Source organism: Lycium barbarum, chromosome 3, assembly GCF_019175385.1.
Source record: "Lycium barbarum isolate Lr01 chromosome 3, ASM1917538v2, whole genome shotgun sequence".
Taxonomy (NCBI): domain Eukaryota; kingdom Viridiplantae; phylum Streptophyta; class Magnoliopsida; order Solanales; family Solanaceae; genus Lycium; species Lycium barbarum.
In genome coordinates, this window is record NC_083339.1 from 113,268,428 (window position 1) to 113,291,452 (window position 23,025).

At 38.7% G+C, this 23,025-nt stretch overlaps 1 protein-coding gene across 5 annotated transcripts; it reads left to right on the plus strand.

The window, feature by feature from the left end:
• The first annotated feature begins 1,155 nt into the window (after positions 1-1,155).
• Positions 1,156-8,654, plus strand: LOC132631863 (homeobox-leucine zipper protein ANTHOCYANINLESS 2-like). Of its 5 annotated transcripts, none has more exons than XM_060347577.1 (9): positions 1,156-1,355; positions 2,954-3,177; positions 3,257-3,374; positions 3,469-4,158; positions 4,376-4,477; positions 4,572-4,784; positions 7,060-7,234; positions 7,314-7,675; positions 7,782-8,654. In XM_060347577.1, exons 2-9 carry the CDS (start codon positions 2,963-2,965, stop codon positions 8,172-8,174), a joined length of 2,268 nt encoding a protein of 755 aa, XP_060203560.1. In that variant the 5' UTR covers positions 1,156-1,355; positions 2,954-2,962; the 3' UTR covers positions 8,175-8,654. The 5 variants fall into 5 exon arrangements, with proteins under 5 accessions (XP_060203560.1, XP_060203558.1, XP_060203557.1 ...); XM_060347575.1 differs by lacking the exon at positions 1,156-1,355 and adding an exon at positions 1,649-1,758; XM_060347574.1 differs by lacking the exon at positions 1,156-1,355 and adding an exon at positions 1,868-2,858.
• Positions 8,655-23,025: the final 14,371 nt, after the last annotated feature.

Consider the following 23,025-nt stretch of genomic DNA (forward strand, 5'->3'; position numbering starts at 1 on the left):
CGAATTTTACGTTGAAACGCAGATAGTCGGATCATAGGTTTCAAACACCGAACATAGACACAAAGTAAACAAAGGAAGAAGTATAAAGATAAGTTGTCTGATTGTTTTGAAAGTTGAATCACTAAAACATATTGTGGAATGATAAACATTCGAGTGTTGAACATAACAACTTTTAAAAAAAAGAGGGTAAAATTTGTTATAGTGAACTTTTACGTACGAACACAGATTAATCGGATCATAGATTTAAAAACCGAACATACTCACGAAGTCAAAAAAGAAAAGAAGTATAAAGATAAGTTGTCTGATTATTTCGAAAGTTGAATCACTAAAGAGTATGGTGGAAATGATAAACGTTTACCTACGTTAAGCGTCTCGAATTTGAGCGTTGGACGTAATGACCTTTTGAAAAAGAGCGGTAAAATTTGTTATAGTGAATGTTTACGTACGAGCACAGATTCATCGAATCATAAATTTCAAACATCGAACATAGACACAAAGTAAAAAAAGGGAGAAATATAAAGATAAGTTGTCTGATTGTTTTAAAAGTTGAATCATTGAAGAATATGATAAAACGATAAACGTTTATTTGCATTAAGTGTTTTGAATTTGAGCCTCAAACATAATGATTTTTCAAAAAACGAGCTAGTATTCGTTATAGTGAATTTTACCGCGCGAATATAGATTTATCGGAACTTAGATTTCAAATACCGAACATAGTCACAAAGTAAGAAATAGGAAAGATAAGTTATCTGATTTTTTTGAAAATTGAATCACCAACATTAAGTGTCTCATATTTGACCTTAAACATAACGATTTTCTGAAAAAAGCGCATCAAGATTCGTTATAGTGAATTTCTACTGCGTGAATACGGATTAATCGGACAGTAGATTTTAAACATTGAACATAACCAGAAAGTCAAAAAAGGAAAAGAAAAGTGAGACGCGCGCCGATAAGCGCGCCAACTCACGAGGTCAGAAATCCAGCGTGGGGCGGACATCTCGAACACCCTCTTTAGGAATTTAGGGGTACCCTACGCCCCAAAGTGGGTCCCTATTTCACTCTAGCAAACTCTATAGACCATGTAGCCGTACATAGCCACTCCTACTTCTGCCCACACACTATTTATTTCCTCTTTCTTTTTTACTTTTTCGGTACTGTTCTTAAGAAAAACCAAATGCAATAAACTAAACTCATTGTACATTGGATTAGTTGAGAAAGAATTGCATGGAATATAACTTTTTTCTTAGGTTGTTTCCTTTGTGACTGGTTTTGTATTATATTTCTGTTTATTGAAGGGAATCGAGACGTGGAACAAATTAAACAATTGTATTGACTAGCGTGCGATACCACTGAAGGTCAGCTCTTAATCTGCTAAACACCATTTTTCATTGAATTTAATTTAATTTAATTCTTGTTTCATTAATTTAATCACCTTCTCGGTAACCCTTTAGCGGGGATCCCAACATGAGCATCTGAAGTTATAAACTCTTGGAGAAGAGAGAGAAAAAGTGAGTGCGGATTTTAATAGGTCCACACAGAATCTGAAGCTTTTTGTATTTTACTTTACACAGAAATAATATTCTAAAGTCTTTTTTAACTTTTAGTGTATGAGAAGTTGTTTGATAATTATAAAAGGTTATGCACTTTTCTTGGATTTTTTTTAATCCGTACAAGGCCTTTTTTTTTGGTTCATGATCTATGAAAAAAGCGTTTTTCTGGAGAGTCAACACAGTCTTTTCAGCAGTTTTATTTTGTAAGGTATTGAAAAGTCCACATTTTTTTAATAATTTTTTCTTTCCTTTTGGCCCTTATCTGGTTTATACCCTTTTTTTAAAACCTTTCATTTTCTTCTTTTATGGTACTGTGCTTCACTGTTTCAAAGTGACAGCTATAAGGGGTCAAAACCCATGTCTTTGATTGAATGAAATATTAGGGTTTCCTTTTTATTTTAGGCCAACCCCATCTCTCACATTTGCTTAAAAAAGAGAGAGAAAAAGAGTTGTAGAAGGAAAGGTGCAATAAGGGTTCTTGGTTGTCTTGTACCAAACTCATTTGGTTCTTCTTAAATTTTGTGGGTTTGGGTTGGTGAGTTGTGTATATGTTCATCACTTTTTATTGGGCTTAAGGCGGTGCAAACTTGCTGTAATAAAATCTTATATAGACTTTTACTGAGTATTTTGGTCTATATAAATATGAAAAGTTTCTAGGTAGTGTCCAATGGGAAGTTGAGATCTTGATAAAAATATGATCTTTACCATTTAGAAAAGAGTGGTGTGTGTTTGTGTGTAATAGGAAGTTACAGTCTTTTCGTACCAATGCTTTGATCTTTTTACCATTTAGAAGAGAGTGGTCTGTGTGTGTAACAGGAAGTTACAGTCTTTTCATACCACAGGTTTGATATTTTTACCATTTAGAAAAGAGTGGTGTGTGTGTAACAGGAAGTTACAGTCTTTTCATACCAAAGCTTTGATATTTTTACCATTTTGAAAAGAGTGGTGTGTGTGTGACAGGAAGTTACAGTCTTTTCATACCAAAGCTTTGATATTTTTACCATTTTGAAAAGAGTGGTGTGTGTGTGACAGGAAGTTACAGTCTTTTTATACCAAAGCTTTGATCTTTTTATTTTTGGGGTTTAGTTTGTGGTTACTGGCTAAGTTTTGATGAGTTTTGGAGGCTTCATTGGTGGCAGTAGTAGTAGTGGTGGTAACGGTGGCGGTGACAGTGGTTGTGGGGTTTCAAGAGTGGTGGCTGATAGTCCATTTGAAGCCATGCCCATTGCTACCATTGCTCAGTCACAACTTATAAAATCACCTTTACCTCAGTCTATGTTTAACTCTTCACCACTGTCTCTTGCTCTTGTAGGCCTCCCTTAATAAATATTTTGTTTTTGTGTATTTTTGTTTACTTGGGATTCTTAGTTGAATTGATATGTGTCTGGATTTATTATTTGCAGAAACCAAAGATGGAAGGTGTAGGTGACATGGGTATGATAGGGGAAAATTTTGATGCTGTTGCAATGGGAAGGTCTTCTAGAGAGGATGAATATGAGAGCAGGTCTGGCAGTGATAACTTAGATGGTGGTGGATCGGGCGATGACCTGGAAACTCCCCTTGGTAAATCATCGAGAAAAAAGAAATACCATAGGCACACCCCGTACCAAATTCAAGAACTTGAAGCGTATGTGTTCGATTGCTTTGTATTGTTATGTTCTTGTTTATTTGGATTATTTCTGAATTTATCTGTCTTGTGCTAACAGTTCTTTTAAAGAGAATCCACACCCTGACGAAAAAGCAAGACTTGAACTTGGTAAGAGACTGACATTGGAGAGCAGGCAGGTAAAGTTTTGGTTCCAGAATAGAAGAACCCAAATGAAGGTAAATGCCGCGTTTTACATTATTTTCTTGAATTCATTCTACCCTTTGTGTGAGATTGGTCTTGTTTGTACAAGTGAAACCTATGTTGTTTCAGACCCAATTGGAACGCCATGAAAATGCAATCTTGAAGCAGGAAAATGATAAGCTTCGCATAGAGAACATTGCGATGAAGGAAGCTATGAGAAGTCCAATGTGCAGCCACTGTGGCGGTCAGGCAATTCTTGGTGAGATACACATTGAAGAGCATCATATAAGGATTGAGAATGCCCGGCTGAAAGATGAGCTCAATAGGATATGTGTCCTGGCTAACAAGTTTTTGGGCAGGCCTTTGGGATCTTTCCCTGGCTCAATGGGCCCACCCGGCATGGTTAATTCTGGTTTGGAACTTGCGGTGGGAAGAAATGGCTTTGGTGCTATGAACTCCGTTGACACTGCATTGCCAATGGGACTTGATTTTGGCAATGGTATCTCAAGTGCTCTAACAGGGATGTCCCCTAGGCCCACCCCAAGCATGACTGGTATGGATGTATCCTATGATAAGTCCATGTTAATGGAGCTTGCCTTTGCTGCCATGAATGAGCTGCTTAAGCTGGCTGAGATTGGTGATCCTCTGTGGTTTAGAAACTTTGATGGAAGTGCGGAAGAATTGAACCTTGAGGAGTATGCTAGGTCTTTTCCTCCATGTATTGGCATGAAACCTGCCAACTTCACTGCAGAAGCAACAAAGGCAACTGGTACAGTGATGATCAACAGTCTGTCCTTGGTGGAGACTCTGATGGACACAGTAGGTTCTTTCGGCCTTTGACCCATTGTTGAATGTGAAAAGTGTTTCTCCAATTTGCTCCTTGACATATGAATTTTCCTTTTTATTTAAGGGGTATTGCATTAATGGCTGCATGTGTTTTTTGATTAAAATAACTTTGACTTTCAAGTGGAGAAGAAAGCACATTTTTGGCTTTTCTTCATGATTTCCATGTAATATGCAAGTTCCACAAATGCAGAGTCGATGGGTGGAGATGTTCTCATGCATTGTTGGCAGAACCTCTACAATTAACGTAATCTCCAGCAGCTCAAGTGGAAGCAGGAATGGCAATTTGCAATTGGTACGTTTTCGTTATTTTGGTGGAAGTCAGTCACCATCCTGTGTTTCTTTTCTCGTCTTTCCTGCAATAGAACTTTGAGAGTATTGATTTGCAGATCCAAGCTGAGTTCCAAGTTCTGTCTGCTTTAGTTCCTGTACGTCAAGTAAAGTTTCTACGCTTCTGCAAGCAACATGCTGAAGGTGTCTGGGCAGTGGTGGATGTGTCTATTGACGCAATCCAGGAAGGTTCACAACCACGTGAAGCTGGAAACTGCAGGAGGCTCCCTTCTGGATGTATTGTGCAAGACTTGCCCAATGGTTACTCCAAGGTAATTAGTCCATATATGTTTTTCCATTTAGTATTCCACGCAGGGCTCCATAAGTTGCTGAAATTTAACGAGCTAGGTGTTCAATGTAAGCTAGGTGTTCAATGTAGATTTATTTTTTGTTGTTGGTTTGTGTACTTATTTATTAATCTATTCTTAATGAAGGTTTATCTTGTCATTTTGTTTGCGTAGTTTTTCTTGATGCACCGCTTCATACTATTTGGTTTTGGAGTGTTGATTCTCTTGACCTTTGCTTCTGAAATATATTTTATCCTTGGCATTTTTTGGAAGTGATGTCAGTAAAATAATTTGACAGTTGTAGCCTAAGAATCTGAACCTTCTATAGTTATTTTATTCTGTAGATGCTTCTGTACATTATTTATGTTATCATCAATTCAAGGCTAGGTTTTTTCGTATTTCCTTGATTAGGCTTCTGCCTGATTAGAAAATGGGTAAATCGAGGATATCAACCTTATAATATTGCTAGATGCCTCAACTCCTTTTTCTCCATCTTGAACTTATAAATTTATGATCGTTGTATGAAGGCAAAGCCTCGGTAGTTTCATCTTTACTGTATAAGCAATATAGTGTGATGCTTTTGTCCCCCCTATCTCTTACACGTGCTTGTGAACCTAATTGCTACCACTAGTGTTATTTGACCTCAATATAGACTTGTATTGTACTCTTCCAATCTAGAAATTAAAACAGTGATGTTAGTGTGTAATAGTAATTTTCAATTTTAACCTATCCTCTTATCTCCTATTTTTCATTTTTTTACAAAATCACTTTACACATTTTGCACAAAGTTTCGAACCGTGTACCACTGCCCTCGGGTATTTCTCAATTTTTAAGAGGATCTTTTACATTTTGAGATCATTTATGCTCTCCTTTGCATCTTATCTTCTTGAATGATTAAAAACAAGTAACTAATAAACTCCTTGCAAAAATTAAGATTCATTTTCTTGGATTTTTTTTTGACCCTAACTAAAATTATGAGTGTACCTTGCAAAGCATGCACATTCTATTGCGGCCTCAATGAATTAAGTCACTAAAGCCTTTCAAAATATTGAACGTAACTGTCTATGGGGACAAAAATAGGAAAAATATAATTGTTATAAAACTTTTTTCGAAGTTAGTTTTGGTGAGAACTCTTCTCTGGCATGCTCATTTGTTTTTGCGTGTGAAACCAAAATAATCCTTAGTGTTCACAGGTGCATTTGCATCGGTAATTAATTCACTATGTTTCCTTCTTTACGCTTTGAAGACCAAATAGGTTGCTTAAGTTTTTTGTTCTCTTTTATGAGATTCTTATTTTTTATCCCAAACAGGAATGGAGAGATTTAATACGAAGTGCCAATGCATCTAATTTTGCTATGAATTTGGACATGGAATTCTTGTACTTTCTTGAAATAAAATTCTCATATTTAAAAATGATATAACTACTGTAATAACAATTTTTAGTTAAAAACATAGAAAAGATGTTCAAGAAAGTCAAAATAAAGGGAAAACAAAATATATGATTCTTCAAATAGTGATAGCATCATTCATTTTTATTCCCAGTATATTTCATGAGTTAGGATTTTCATTTAGGTTTACTCTATGTATTCTCAAGGTTTGTGCTTGCTTTCTGCCTCACGTGCACAGTAAGTGGAAGCGGGAAGTGTTTCCACAAATTTCAACCAGCTGCATGTGAGATTAGGTTTAGGAAAATTTCAGTAATACTTTTCCTATTTTACCAATACATACTCAACTTATTTTCTAGATCAATGAATATGTTTTTTTAATAGTTTTACAAGGAAATATGATATCAGGGGTAAATCGTCAAAAAAGTGGGTGGTAGGATTCAAATTGTGAAAGGGAGCATTCACTAAGTCGGCGAAAAGCAGATCATGAAGAGGATAAGCAAATCGAAAATGAAGCATACCTAATATAGACAGAAGTTGATAGGGGAACTTTTTGTTGACTATTTACTTTTTTTTCAGTAATGCAGCTATTATCTAATTAAATCAAAGGCGGTCTTTCTGAAACCTTCTACTTTGCCCTGGAGTCCTTATTTAGAGTTCTTTTATTCTGGAATTCCAACTTCATGTAAACTAATGCTACAGGATGCACAGATTGATCTATGCTGTTTTGAAGCATATAATCCTTCAATTGTCTTAAGTTGCTGGTTGAGTTACCTAAGTTGCCTCTACTCAGACCACTTGATGTCAAAGCTATGTTCAACTACTCAATTTCTGTGTACAAAACTGCTAGCAAAATCTTGACTGGAAAATTTCAGGTTATTTGGATTGAGCACATGGAATATGATGAGAGTACCGTCCACAATTACTACCACCCTTTCATCAGGTCTGGCCTGGGCTTTGGCGCCCAACGGTGGATTGCTACCCTGCAAAGGCAATGCGAGTGCTTGGCAGTCATCATGTCTTCTGCTGTACCCAGTGGCGATAACACAGGTACCACGTTGTACTGTTCATTTGACAATCTCGAATTGTGAAATGGTAATCAATTCTTATAGAGTTCCATTACTGGCAGTTGTTAGTCCCAGTGGTCGGAGAAGTATTGCAATGCTGGCTCGACGCATGACTCGCAACTTTTGTGGTGGGGTTTGTGCAACCTTTTACAAGTGGGAAACAATCCAAACAGGGACTGCAGATGAGACTAAGTTGATGATGAGGAAGAGCATTGGTGACCCTGGTGAGCCTCCTGGTGTGGTGTTGAGTGCTACTAGGACCATCTGGCTGCCGGTAACACATCAACGTTTGTTTGACTTCCTGCGAAATGAACAAACTAGAAGTCAATGGGATGTCTTGTCCCATGGTGGTCCCATGCACCAAATAGTCCACATTGCAAAGGGTCAAGATCTCGGGAATAGCATCTCTCTCTTTCGAGCTAATGTGAGTGAAACTGCCATGGCTTTTGGAAATGTGGCACTAAACTACACAACTTAGTGCACTTACTATTAACCACTGAATTTTGATTAAGTTTTGGTTTAACTTGCAGGTGGCTGCCGGCGATGCTAATCAAAATAGTATGCTGATCTTGCAAGACTCGTGCACGGATGTATCCGGTTCAATTGTAGCATATGCAGCAGTTGATACTGCAGAAATGAATGTTGTGATGAGTGGTGGAGATTCCTCCTGCGTGGCTTTCCTGCCATCTGGATTTGCAATAGTTCCAGACTGTTTTGAGAATTCTAACGGGGTTACTAACAATGGAATGGTCGAAAAAGAGGGCAATGGGGGTAGCAGTAATGGATCTCTGTTGACTTTGGGATTCCAAATATTGGTAAATAACTTGCCTGCTGCAAAGCTCACTATGGAATCCGTCAACACTGTAAATGCCCTCATCTCCCGTACACTGCAGGGCATAAAAACTGCTTTCCAGTGCAGTTAGTTCCCAATCCAAGTTGGTAACGATTGGTTTGGCAGTCCATGTTTTTGCTCTTTTGCTTTTCTGGGTATATCTTTTAAGCTATATAAGTCTGAGAATTAACGTGCAACGAAGTTTGGTGCATGTTAAGACTCAAACTGTACAAGGTGATATAGAAAAGGGGGGGGGGGGGGGGGGGGGTTTAGTCAAGAACGAACCGAGGTGGTTCCTCAGGATGATTAGTATTTTGCATGATTTATTCAGCTTTTTGACAAGACAGTGAGGAGATTGGTGGTTCGGGTATTGACTCTGGTGCCCCTTAAGATAATTGTGTGATCTTCTGTAGCTATGTGTTTTATCTCTTGTTGAAAAAGATGATACACTACATGTTTTTTTTTGTCCCTGTTTGAACCCTTAGATATGTTTTTTGGGTGCTATATGGTGTAATCAAACAGTCTAAACTTATTTATATGGTTTAATGTATTGCTTTTTTGTTCACCTGAATCTGCTTCTGATCCAAGGATTGTTTGATTTCTGTTGTGCTCTAAAAGATCGACACCTTTGGTGGTTAACTTTGATTACATGTGAATCAAATTCATAAGTCAAATCATATGCCCCTAGTTGAAATTCAAGGTCAATTTATGGTTTACTTCGACCCTTTGTATATGGTCATCTTAAATTGAAATTAACCTTGACGCAACGGGACCCAAACTTTCTTCACTAATATTATTAGCTCTCGTGTCCATTTAATGTTGATATTCTACGTAAAAATAATAACGCTATGTTTGAACCATTATGTCACAAAGAAAAATATAGTCCAGTTGGAATTTGATCCATTCTTTCTTTCCCAAAGTAAAACAATATGCCGCTCGGATTTTTAACCCATTCTTTCCCAAAGAGTCTCATTTGTGACCATTAAAAAGAGTACCAAATCTCACCAAGATAAAATTATGGCAGGCAAAAGAGTTGAAAGGAGGATATCCAACATGACATGTGAAAACTGTACCACAAACTATGAAGTCATTTAACGTTAAACTTCAATTTTGTACAACATATTGTGAAATGACTCAAAATGGTTCTTACTTCTTACCTCAGTCACTATTGAATCTAGGTCTCCTTGCCATTCTCATTATTTAAATTTATTATTTACTTTTCCTAACCGTCGGAAAGGATTACAAGTGACTTTCACGTGTGGTTGGTTGCTGCACAGGGAAAATGAGGTTCTACGCATGGGAAGGAGATATGTAGCCTGTTTGGTATAGGCGGATTCAGAATTTTAGGCTCGTGGGTGCTCACCTTTTTTAATATAAAGTTACTATAAACTACATAGTATAAGTGCACAACTATTTAAACGTGATAATTTAAAAAATTAATGAGAAAAATACGATAAATATTACCATTACAAAAATTAAAAAAAAAAAGACTTTTCACTTTTTGAAAAAAAAAAGGAAAAAGAATTAGCTTGAAGGATTTCTCAGTGAAATTGCCAAAATTTCTCAAGCGAAAAAAGAAAAGTGATTGGAAAATGATTTTTCTCTTTTTCTATGTCACAAGATATTACAGAAATGTAAAAGGAAATTAAAAACTAAACGTATAAGTAAACAAAGAAAGCAAAAAGGAAGAACAGGGAAGACTATATTGGGGGTAAAAGGAGGAAAAGAGAAAGTGTCAGCTAAAATGAGTCTGGTTTATAAAAATATTTATGCCAGCTGAGAATCGAACCCTCAACTCTTCACAAAATACGATCTTTAAGCCAACCACCCAACCAAAGCACCCAATAGGCTTTTCGTTCACTAGGTGCTGTTGCGTCAACCTATATTTTTTTCCATCAGTTTCTATATAGATATATATAATTTACGTCTGGGTTAATGGGTGCTCTAGCACTCTGTCGGCAATACGTAGGTCCGCCCCTGCTGTTTGGCCGAACTTTCAAAATCTTCTTATTTTGAAAAGTACTTTTTGTCTGAACTGCTTTTCGACTACTTTTGGCGATCAACAATTTATGTTTGACTAATCAAATTTGAAAAGCACTTTTGTTAATATTAGAGCATTAATTTGTGCTTGACCAAGGTTTCCAAAAGTGTTACACCCCGTAGTTTCGTACGTTAAGATTTATATGTGTTGGATATTTTAAGTCTGGATACTGGAGTTACTTTCAAGGATATACGAGAACATGTGCACCAATTTGGTTATGAGGGTTTAAGTTCATATAGTAAGCTATGGGAGGATTGGAGAGCAAGTAAATTAAGGGAATTAAGTTTTTGGAATTTTGGAGAAAAATATGAGGGGCAATTTTGGCCCAACTTTGGGGAAGAATATCTTTTAGTATATGAAGAGTTTTGAAGAGAAACAAAAGCCTAAATTGAAGTTCATGAAGTCTAGTTTCCAACGCAACAAACTTTTCGTCGATACGACGTCAGAGTAGAGAATTATGGACGTTACAAGTTAGGCGGGCAGAGCAGGGGACTGCACTGCGCGAACGCACAGTGTCGCCCGCTACTACAGTGCTACAGTGTCACCGACTTTGATCCACTGTATAAAGGCTAAAATTCATCTTTTTCTCCATAATAAACTTCCCAAATACTCTAGAGAGCTCATCCAATATAAGAGAGCTTATATACACCACAAAGTAAGGATTTTACATAATTTTCAAGTGACGGAGTATTAATCGAGGTCCTAGTAACGTATAGTCGCGATTATAGTTTGGTTTTGTGTTGGAGTTGACTTGGATTCAAGTAAACATTGAAGATTTTGCTATTCTAGCAAAAGTAAGGTATGAATCTCTTTTTATTAATATTGATTTAGGAATATTTACGAGAATAAGAGTTATAATTATTACGTTGGTATTGTTGGCGTATGGATTGAGGTTTGAAGAAAGTTTTGGATGAAATTGTGCATATTTATCTTGTAGAATCTTGATGATATTGTTGTTGATGTTGGTATGGTTGTTGTTGGTTATTGGTATTGTGATTTCGGATTAGGCATATATACAGGGGAAATGCTGCCTGAATCTCGGCAGATTCTAAATGGATTCGAATTAAAAGATTAAGACGAACATGTGAGGATGAGTCTAATAATAGTGTGAATTATTTATATGTAGATTACGGAATTGCGAACGATCTTAAGTAAATTTCAAGACAAGAAGTAAGTTGGAAAGTTGAGAAATAAGCCTCCAGGTATGTTAAGGCTAGTCCCTTTCTTTCTAAAGGCATAATTGTCACGACCCAACCCCGTGGGCCGCGACTGGCACCCTAGCTGGGTACCCGTACATACCTACCCGACCGAATTTCGTATCGTACAGATTTTTTTTTTAAACAGAAATTACAAAAGTAGGCCGATACAACTACGGCACGCGCGCAAACATATATATATCTGAACATACAGAAACATACGGATAAGCCGACAAGGCTAACATATAGACGAAACCCGTAACCCACACATCTATCTACAGGCCTCTACAGACATACAGAGTCATATGACGGGATAGGGCCCCGCCGTACCCAGAATATCCATACATACAGAGTATACAGAAGACAGGAGATATATACCAAAAATATACGCTCCGGATCAAAGGAGCTCTTCAAAACAGCTGAATCAGAAACCTACGCTGGCGGCGTATCACCTGGTGCGTCGGTACCTGCGGGCATGTAGCGCAGCCCCCGAAGAACGGGGGTCAGTACGAAAAATGTACCGAGTATGTAAAGCAGAACATAACAGATATAAACATAGTCCGAACCGGAGTCACAGAAATATAACGAACAGAACCATAAATCAGACTAACGGACAGAATCATGATCCAAACAAACATACAGAATCGTGTTCTTTACAGATAAACAGAATCATGGTTCAGACAGACAGACGGAATCATAATACAGACAGATGAGCAGAATCAGAATCCATACGGACATACAGAATCAGAATCCATACGGACATACAGACATAGTCGTAGTTCAGACGGACAGACAGAAGTATACCTGACAGAATTATGCATGCAGAGTAGTGCAGAATCATACTGAATCATACAGAATCATACAGAGGCATGTGCTTATATACATACTGATGGCACATGCATACAGACATACAGATCCCGGCCCTGTCTGGGGGCGCGGTAAACAGAACCCGGCCCTCTTAGTACGGGACGCGGTGGACAGACAGAATCAGATCAGATCATATGCCATCCTGGCCGCCATCCCCATACACAGATCATAGTATCATACAGACATACAGATCCCGGCCCGTACGCCGAGGGACGCGGTGAACAATGCAGAGAAATATGCACGATAACAGAACCTGGCCCGGGACGCAGTGAAGGAATGCATTGAGACAGCCACGAACAGATCCATGGGAAACCACATACATACAGACTCAATCAGACTAAAGGGTGCCAAACGGCGAGCCAAAATCAGAGTATACGGATAGTATGCATAGTACGCGCCTATATCCTACTTGGGAAGGCACGACAGATTATTATCAGAATCGGATTCTCAGATGTTCAGAAGTTATTTTATAAGAATTTCATAAAAATAGTTGTATCATAATCAAAATAATAGTTCAGATGGTTTCTGAGAAAATCGGACAAAACGGAAGTATTTAAAGTATTACAGAAGCTATCGGGCCTTGCGGGCCCGCCTCGGACCAACTCGAGGCAACATATGTAAATTATCGCTAATAGACCTTATGAGGTTATCCATAATCGTTTGGAAGTGTTCCGACTCCGTTTAGGGGAGTTTTGTACAAAAATTCACTTTAAAGGCAATTTGTAAGAAAATAGCTTCAATTGAATTGAAGGAATTGGAGCGGTTTTCCGTCTCGAATTCCGGGGAACGGAGTCGTACTTAAGGCTCGCGGCCGAGCCTATCACATCCAGAACATGCCTAGGAACAAAGGAAAATGCTTCACATACCTCGATAGCGCCTTACGCTCGCTTGGCGTCGATCCCAATCTCGTCCAAAATCTAGAAATGGTCAAGTTTACCATTTGTTAGTTTCAAACTTTTCAATAATCCACCTTAACACATGTTTGCCTACCGAAATTTCGGCAGCATTTCCTCTGTATATAAGACATCCCCGAGACTTAGCTCGGCTCAATTCACTACACAACAACCCAGAACAACAGCAAAAACAACAACAGACATTAAAACACACACTATGGCATCACTAGCCATCGTTTCGGCATAACGACACATCTTTCGTTTCAAACTTACATTTCCGAACCAAACTTGTTATTTTGATATTCATCACCCACCAAATTCATTACAACATACATCGGAAGCATCCATACCATTTTCACCCAATATTCATAAGGTATGCGAACATTCAAACTTTCCATTAAGCCACTACTTTTCCAATTTTTCCTAACCTTCAACATACAAGTTCATTATACATTTCCATCTTCCAAATTCATCCACAATAATCATAATTTTCCTCTTGATACTTTCATTTTCATTTTTACATAAACCATAATAAAGTTGTATGTTTTCCTACAACAACTTAATAACCATTAAGTTCCTTCACTCTCCTCACATAATCCATGATTAAAACAACCAAAATATTAATTCAAATCAGTCCATCAATTTCAATTAAAACAACCCCTCACCCATAAATTTCAACAAAACAACAAACGAGTTTATAATGTTGTTTTCTCCGTTCTAATTCGTTAAAACTCTAAATAAACACTTTAATAACATAAAAGGAATTTTATAAATACCTTATCAGAAGATCCACCACGAAAATTTCATCCCCCAAGACCAATATTTATCTCAAATTGAAGGCAACGCAACGTACAACGTTTTTCTCTTCATGAGCTTCGGGATTCGGAGCTCGGATTTTGATCAAAATGACCTTCTTAGCCTTGAAGTTTTCTCTCTCTCTCTCTAATGGAATTTTCTGGATCTTTTCTGATCTGAAATGTGGAGGAGGAGGCTGAAAACTCCCTTAAATAATAAGGAAATGGGCCTGACCCGGATTGGAATCGGGTTGGGCCCATTTCACTGCCCAGCTTGACCTTGCCGCCTTACAATGTCCATATCTCCTTGTACCGACGTCGCCTGGGAGCCCACGACCTACCGTTGGAAAGCTATTTCAATTATCTACAACTTTTATCTCTGGGCATTTTCCCAAATTCTAAACTTATAATGCCGTTTTTGCCCCTCCAAGTCAGGTCATCCGAAAACGTTTTCTTAAAAATATTCGTTTGGAGGGCTTCCACTTTGATTTGGCCCCAGGGCCCTTCGCGGGTTGTGTTTAACTGTACATATACGATTCATATAACTTTTCACATGTCCCAAAAAAAATATTGATGTGTGGGCCCCACCTCAGCTTACAAATAATTCGACGTTCGAAAATGCAGAATATAACATTCTCCCCCCCTTTAGAACATTCGTCCTCGAATGTTCGATTGACCTTAGGGGGCCTCGTGACACTTCGGGGAGGTTCCTTCCTTTCTTTCAAAATTCCTTTCAACGTTACGATTGCTATCAACATCTTTCACCTCTTGTCACACTTCTCGGTTCCTTACAACGTTATCATAATTTCACGTTACATCAAACAGGTTCACAACTAGAGCCAGACGCAGAAAAGCATATCAGACAGATTCATAGTCGAAGCCAGATGTACGGAAGTATGTCGGACAAACATGAGATCGGAGTCAGTCGTACAAAGAGGTATCAGCCAGATTCGAAATCAGAATCAGACGTACAAAAATGTATCAGACAGAGTCGTAATCAGAATCAGACATACGGAGATGTATCAGACAGACGCGTGATCAAAATCAGACGTACAGAGATGTATCAGACAGATTCATATCCAGAATCAGACACACAGAGGCGTGTCAGACAGATTCGTAATCAGAGTCAATCGTATAGGGGTGTGTCAAACAGAAACGTATTCAGAATCAGATGTACAAAGATTTATCAGACGGGAACATAATCGAGTTCAGAAGTACAGAGGCGTAATAGGCAGAGCCTTATCAGAATCGGGGGTGCAGAAGTATAACAGATAGGATCTGAATTAGAATCAGATCACTCCTATTAAGGCTCCAGTGTTTTATGAAAATTTCCCTTATTTGTAAACTTGTTCGCCAAGTTATCATACAAATCGTCTTACGTGTCGCTTATCGACCTTTTCAAAGATTCCGCTTATTCACACTTTTTATCTTTCATCTTTCCTACTATCCATACTCATTTTCTTTTTCAGACATCGTCATACCAGACCGAGTTATAATGGAATAGGGGTTTTTCTATCCTTTGATGACATTCGAATCCCCGTCTCCTCGTCGTTTCATGTATTCGGTGTAGTAAAACCTTTCGTCTATCACAAGATTAGTTGCCGGGACTCGGCTCTTGATCCATATGGGCACCAAACGAAAATTATACACACACACATACACACATACAGATATATTTACTAGTATCTTACTGGCGAACGTCTCTGACTGTTATTCAAATCCGCTCAATTTCCCGAGCGGTATTGCACCTTTTCTTTTTGCCCATTTAGTCTGCCTCGTTCTGCACGACTCCTGTAAGGGCACTAATTACTCCACACATTCTCTTTTCCTTTAGATTACCCCAAATTTTCATTTATATCTATCATACTTACACTTGTGCAAAATTTTGCATTACTTCCCAGGGGGGTCACCCATCCCAGAATTGCTCTGGCTTGAGCACGCTTAACCCCGAAACTTTCATGCATTTTGACGCGTTAGGGCTGATATAATTTCGTCAATTGCCCTGCAGGACCTTTGTCACATAATTTTAGGGCAAATCGGGGTCTTAGCAAATTTTCGGAAAATTTTTGTAGCGGGTCCCACCCCCGGCTAAGTTGCACAATTACCATATTGCCTTTCTGAATCTCCGATATTCACTTTCATACACATATACATACAATTACAGACAGGCCACAGATTTAAGTCTTCGTCCTACGAATTCCGTCTCCAAATAGTCGGTGAAATCTGATAAAATATCACCATAAGGTGCTCTCCAACCACCGACAGAAGAAAACTAAATTCCGACAAGTATCGCGGAACCTGTTTGTACTTACTTTATATATATTTACTTCCATATCTCTGGAAAAAAATTTGGGCAGAGGTTCCTCTGTATTTCTTACTATCCGAAACCTGTACAAAAGAAATACCAACCATGCCTCACAGGGCCAACACATATACGCATATATATATACATCATATCATGTCGTCTCGTAGCCACACGGGGCTAACAATTACAGATAAAATTATACAGATGTCGAGGCTTACCTCACATGCCCAACTCGAACAACATCGGAGGCTCCTTCCTGTTCACTTTTCTGTTCAATCTTCAACTTTATATTTCTACCACACATCGAACAACTTCTCCGACACACAGCTTTCATATTATTGCTTACCTGAGTACTGTGCGGCCTCCAATATCATCAGCCATTGCCTTCTGTCGATGTCGTCCTTTGGCTGAAATTAAAAGTTAGTCGAAAGGAATTCATATCCTACAGCTGGCTCTATCGCATGATCTAAGATTCAAAGAAGGGTAACATCCTAGATGCCCTGTAGCTTCCTGTTTATAGATGTGGTGCACAACACATCGATAAACAAGACTCTACTAGACACGGCCTGTAGACATTCCGAGGACTAACCGCTCTGATACCACTTTTGTCACGACCCAACCCCGTGGGCCGCGACTGGCACCCTAGCTGGGTACCCGTACATACCTACCCGACCGAATTTCGTATCGTACAGATTTTTTTTTTAAACAGAAATTACAAAAGTAGGCCGATACAACTACGGCACGCGCGCAAACATATATATATCTGAACATACAGAAACATACGGATAAGCCGACAAGGCTAACATATAGACGAAACCCGTAACCCACACATCTATCTACAGGCCTCTACAGACATATAGAGTCATATGACGGGATAGGGCCCCGCCGTACCCAGAATATCCATACATACAGAGTATACAGAAGACAGGAGATATATACCAAAAATATACGCTCCGGATCAAAGGAGCTCTTCAAAACAGCTGAATCAGAAACCTACGCTGGCGGCGTATCACCTGGTGCGTCGGTACCTGCGGGCATGTAGCGCAGCCCCCGAAGAACGGGGGTCAGTACGAAAAATGTACCGAGTATGTAAAGCAGAACATAACAGATATAAACATAGTCCGAACCGGAGTCACAGAAATATAATGAACAGAACCATAAATCAGACTAACGGACAGAGTCATGATCCAAACAAACATACAGAATCGTGTTCTTTACAGATAAACAGAATCATGGTTCAGACAGACAGACGGAATCATAATACAGACAGATGAGCAGAATCAGAATCCATACGGACATACAGAATCAGAATCCATACGGACATACAGACATAGTCGTAGTTCAGACGGACAGACAGAAGTATACCTGACAGAATTATGCATGCAGAGTAGTGCAGAATCATACTGAATCATACAGAATCATACAGAGGCATGTGCTTATATACATACTGATGGCACATGCATACAGACATACAGATCCCGGCCCTGTCTGGGGGCGCGGTAAACAGAACCCGGCCCTCTTAGTACGGGACGCGGTGGACAGACAGAATCAGATCAGATCATATGCCATCCTGGCCGCCATCCCCATACACAGATCATAGTATCATACAGACATACAGATCCCGGCCCGTACGCCGAGGGACGCGGTGAACAATGCAGAGAAATATGCACGATAACAGAACCTGGCCCGGGACGCAGTGAAGGAATGCATTGAGACAGCCACGAACAGATCCATGGGAAACCACATACATACAGACTCAATCAGACTAAAGGGTGCCAAACGGCGAGCCAAAATCAGAGTATACAGATAGTATGCATAGTACGCGCCTATATCCTACTTGGGAAGGCACGACAGATTATTATCAGAATCGGATTCTCAGATGTTCAGAAGTTATTTTATAAGAATTTCATAAAAATAGTTGTATCATAATCAAAATAATAGTTCAGATGGTTTCTGAGAAAATCGGACAAAACGGAAGTATTTAAAGTATTACAGAAGCTATCGGGCCTTGCGGGCCCGCCTCGGACCAACTCGAGGCAACATATGTAAATTATCGCTAATAGACCTTATGAGGTTATCCATAATCGTTTGGAAGTGTTCCGACTCCGTTTAGGGGAGTTTTGTACAAAAATTCACTTTAAAGGCAATTTGTAAGAAAATAGCTTCAATTGAATTGAAGGAATTGGAGCGGTTTTCCGTCTCGAATTCCGGGGAACGGAGTCGTACTTAAGGCTCGCGGCCGAGCCTATCACATCCAGAACATGCCTAGGAACAAAGGAAAATGCTTCACATACCTCGATAGCGCCTTACGCTCGCTTGGCGTCGATCCCAATCTCGTCCAAAATCTAGAAATGGTCAAGTTTACCATTTGTTAGTTTCAAACTTTTCAATAATCCACCTTAACACATGTTTGCCTACCGAAATTTCGGCAGCATTTCCTCTGTATATAAGACATCCCCGAGACTTAGCTCGGCTCAATTCACTACACAACAACCCAGAACAACAGCAAAAACAACAACAGACATTAAAACACACACTATGGCATCACTAGCCATCGTTTCGGCATAACGACACATCTTTCGTTTCAAACTTACATTTCCGAACCAAACTTGTTATTTTGATATTCATCACCCACCAAATTCATTACAACATACATCGGAAGCATCCATACCATTTTCACCCAATATTCATAAGGTATGCGAACATTCAAACTTTCCATTAAGCCACTACTTTTCCAATTTTTCCTAACCTTCAACATACAAGTTCATTATACATTTCCATCTTCCAAATTCATCCACAATAATCATAATTTTCCTCTTGATACTTTCATTTCCATTTTTACATAAACCATAATAAAGTTGTATGTTTTCCTACAACAACTTAATAACCATTAAGTTCCTTCACTCTCCTCACATAATCCATGATTAAAACAACTAAAATATTAATTCAAATCAGTCCATCAATTTCAATTAAAACAACCCCTCACCCATAAATTTCAACAAAACAACAAACGAGTTTATAATGTTGTTTTCTCCGTTCTAATTCGTTAAAACTCTAAATAAACACTTTAATAACATAAAAGGAATTTTATAAATACCTTATCAGAAGATCCACCACGAAAATTTCATCCCCCAAGACCAATATTTATCTCAAATTGAAGGCAACGCAACGTACAACGTTTTTCTCTTCATGAGCTTCGGGATTCGGAGCTCGGATTTTGATCAAAATGACCTTCTTAGCCTTGAAGTTTTCTCTCTCTCTCTCTAATGGAATTTTCTGGATCTTTTCTGATCTGAAATGTGGAGGAGGAGGCTGAAAACTCCCTTAAATAATAAGGAAATGGGCCTGACCCGGATTGGAATCGGGTTGGGCCCATTTCACTGCCCAGCTTGACCTTGCCGCCTTACAATGTCCATATCTCCTTGTACCGACGTCGCCTGGGAGCCCACGACCTACCGTTGGAAAGCTATTTCAATTATCTACAACTTTTATCTCTGGGAATTTTCCCAAATTCTAAACTTATAATGCCGTTTCTGCCCCTCCAAGTCAGGTCATCCGAAAACGTTTTCTTAAAAATATTCGTTTGGAGGGCTTCCACTTTGATTTGGCCCCAGGGCCCTTCGCGGGTTGTGTTTAACTTTACATATACGATTCATATAACTTTTCACATGTCCCAAAAAAAATATTGATGTGTGGGCCCCACCTCAGCTTACAAATAATTCGACGTTCGAAAATGCAGAATATAACAATAATCCTTTTGTTATAAACCTTTGTGTCATACCCATAATATCCTTGGTTCCACAAATGCTAGAAGTCCACAAATCTCATGATCCTTATGATGTTATTGAGCTTCTAAAGGCATGATTCTTTTCCCACCAACCCATGCATGAATTCCATAAAAATCCTCATTTCCAAGAATGTTAGAGATTCATGACTCTTAAAGTTTTTATGATACCAAAGATGAATAATTTTTTTTATGATAACGATGACGATGATTATGAGGGATTTATTTATCAAAGCTCCAAGGCATACGGGTTTCATGTTATTATGAGATGATTTTATTCATAGAGATTTCCAAGTACATGAGCTTTATATTATTATGAGATGATTGAGCTTACTTTACAATTTCTTAATTTCCTTCATTATTGGTAATCTCACCTTATGACCCTTGTTCCTTCAAGGTGGGATAAACGATGATGATTGATTCATAATATAATCAGAGGCTACCGACCTTACTTCACTCCGATATAGTTGTGGCTTTTGATTGAGCTCTCATGCATGCTTTATATATATGTATGTATTTTCTCACACCGCGCCGCGCTATAGTCGGCCGGGCATGGAAGGTAGATGTGCACATCACTGCAGTGGGCATGTTATGATATCACCCCGGACGCGGGCTAATGATGATAACACCGAGCCTTAATGGCCGGGCATGATACTATATATAATACCGAGCCTTAATGGCCGGGCACGGTACTATATATATGTATAAAAATGTCTTTTTTTTTAAGTTAAGCATGCGTGACTGTCACACCCTAACCCTGCTAGGGTGTGATGGGCACCCGACCCCATATTCGGAGTAGAGCGAACCCGCTGACTCTTATTACATACATAATATTTTTGGACTTTCAAATCAAATAAAATGAAATACATAATGAGAGCCTTCACAAATATTCTTTTTCGTATTCTCAATTCAAACAAAATCTGTAATCATATGGAACTTATCACATAACACAGAATGACACATCGGCTGATGGAGCCGCTTACAATACCGACATTCTATACCCACGACACTGTCTGCAAAGTCTCAATCATCACTCAGAAATCATAACATATAAACTCAGACTCGACAACACTCCAGAAGGAAGTGGAGCTCGCCAATCCCGCTGGAACACCTTTTAGCAAAGTCTTCTACTCATCTGGGTGTACCTGCGTGGCATGAAACGCAACCCCCGAAGAAGAGGGGTCAGTACGAAATATGTACTGAGTATGTAAAGCATGGAATACAGAAAACAGAACCAAAATCGAAACAAACCGGACAAAAGTAAGTACATTATTCAGAATACCAAAATGCTTACTTTTCCGGACACAAATCATGCATACCGATGTCATATGTCAGAAGAAGTATAGAAAATAAGTAAACCGTCCAGAGTGCCAAAATACTTACTTTCCTAACACAGACCATGCGTGCCGACATCATATGTCATCATATACATATACATATAACAGATCCTGGCCCTTTAGTCAGGGACGCGGTGGATGGAGTCATCATGTATGCTGACATCATATATCATATACACATATAACAGATCCCGGCCCTTTAGTGAGGGACGCGGTGAATGGAGTCATCATATATGCCGATATCATATATCATATATGCATATAACAGATCTCGGCCCTTTAGTGAGGGACGCGGTGAACAGAATCATCAATGCATGTCAAAATCGTATATCATATATGCATATAACAGATCCCGGCCCTCTATTGCGGGACGCGGTGAACAGAATCATCATATGCCATCCTGGACGCCATCCCCATATCATCATATCATCATATACATATGTACATACAACAGAACCCGGCCCGCAAGGGAGAGGGACGCGGTGAACAATGCAGAGGAAGACGCACGATACCAAAACCTGGCCCGGGACGCAGTGAGAGACATACTGAGGCTTGCACGAACAGAGTAGTGCGAAACCATATGCACATAAATCAAGACTCGATAGATACGTACACTTACCGACATTTGAAGGATCATAAACACGTTTCAAGTCAATCCGAGTTAGTATGAAAAAGTTATGGACGTTTTAGTACAGAACCTTCTACGAACGTTTCAGAAGCCATTTTTGGAAAATCAAAGCAACAATCACGTTAGGTACCTTTCGAATATCGTTATGGATCAAATCAAACAGAGCTTTTGGAACCATATGTACGTATCAAATATATCAAAGACTCAACGGAATAATCAAACGTACTATCCTTTGAAAATCAAGACATTAGTCATCTTCAATATTCTCTCGAATTCCATTCAGAAACATATCAAATAGAACTTCGGACATCATAGATACGCATCAAAACCATATGAGATAGCTTATAGAACTCTTTTAAAAACATATCAAAAGTACATAAGAATCATAAACAGACTCGGAATCCAAGAATGGAGTAACCCCGGGATGCATATCATACCTTATTTGGCTCTAGGACATGCCAAAAGAAAGAAAGAAAGGGTAAGCCTTACATACCTGTTCCACGTCCAATTAGCTACGCTTATTGTCCAAACTTGCTAGTCTACATTCAAGAGGATTTACACAATTGTTAGACTCATCGTCATACACTTGTCTTAATCTTTCAAATAAATTCATTTATATTCTGCCAAAATTTCGGCAACATTTCCCCTGTAAATACACCATCCCCGAGAATCCAACTCGGCCAATTCAACAATCAACAATCCGAGAATTCAACTCGGCCAAATTATCAACAACATTACCAACAATCATACTAACAACTCCAACAATCAATCCCAAAATATATTATAACATTAACAACTCTTGTCACGCAATTCATGACATTTCATTTATATTCAATTTAACCACATATTTTCAAGCTAACACCAATGATCCCACATTCAACATACTACTTCACTCGAAACCTTCCAAATTCAACAAAAACAATAGCGACACATTTCCTTCTTTCAAATTCAATCACAACAACCCAACTTACAATCTTCCAAACACATGTCTCACTTTCAATTCATGAATTATATTTACAACCTACACATTAGCAACTCTATTCTTATAATTATAAGGAACCATACTAATATCACATTAACTTCTTCCATAATCCACA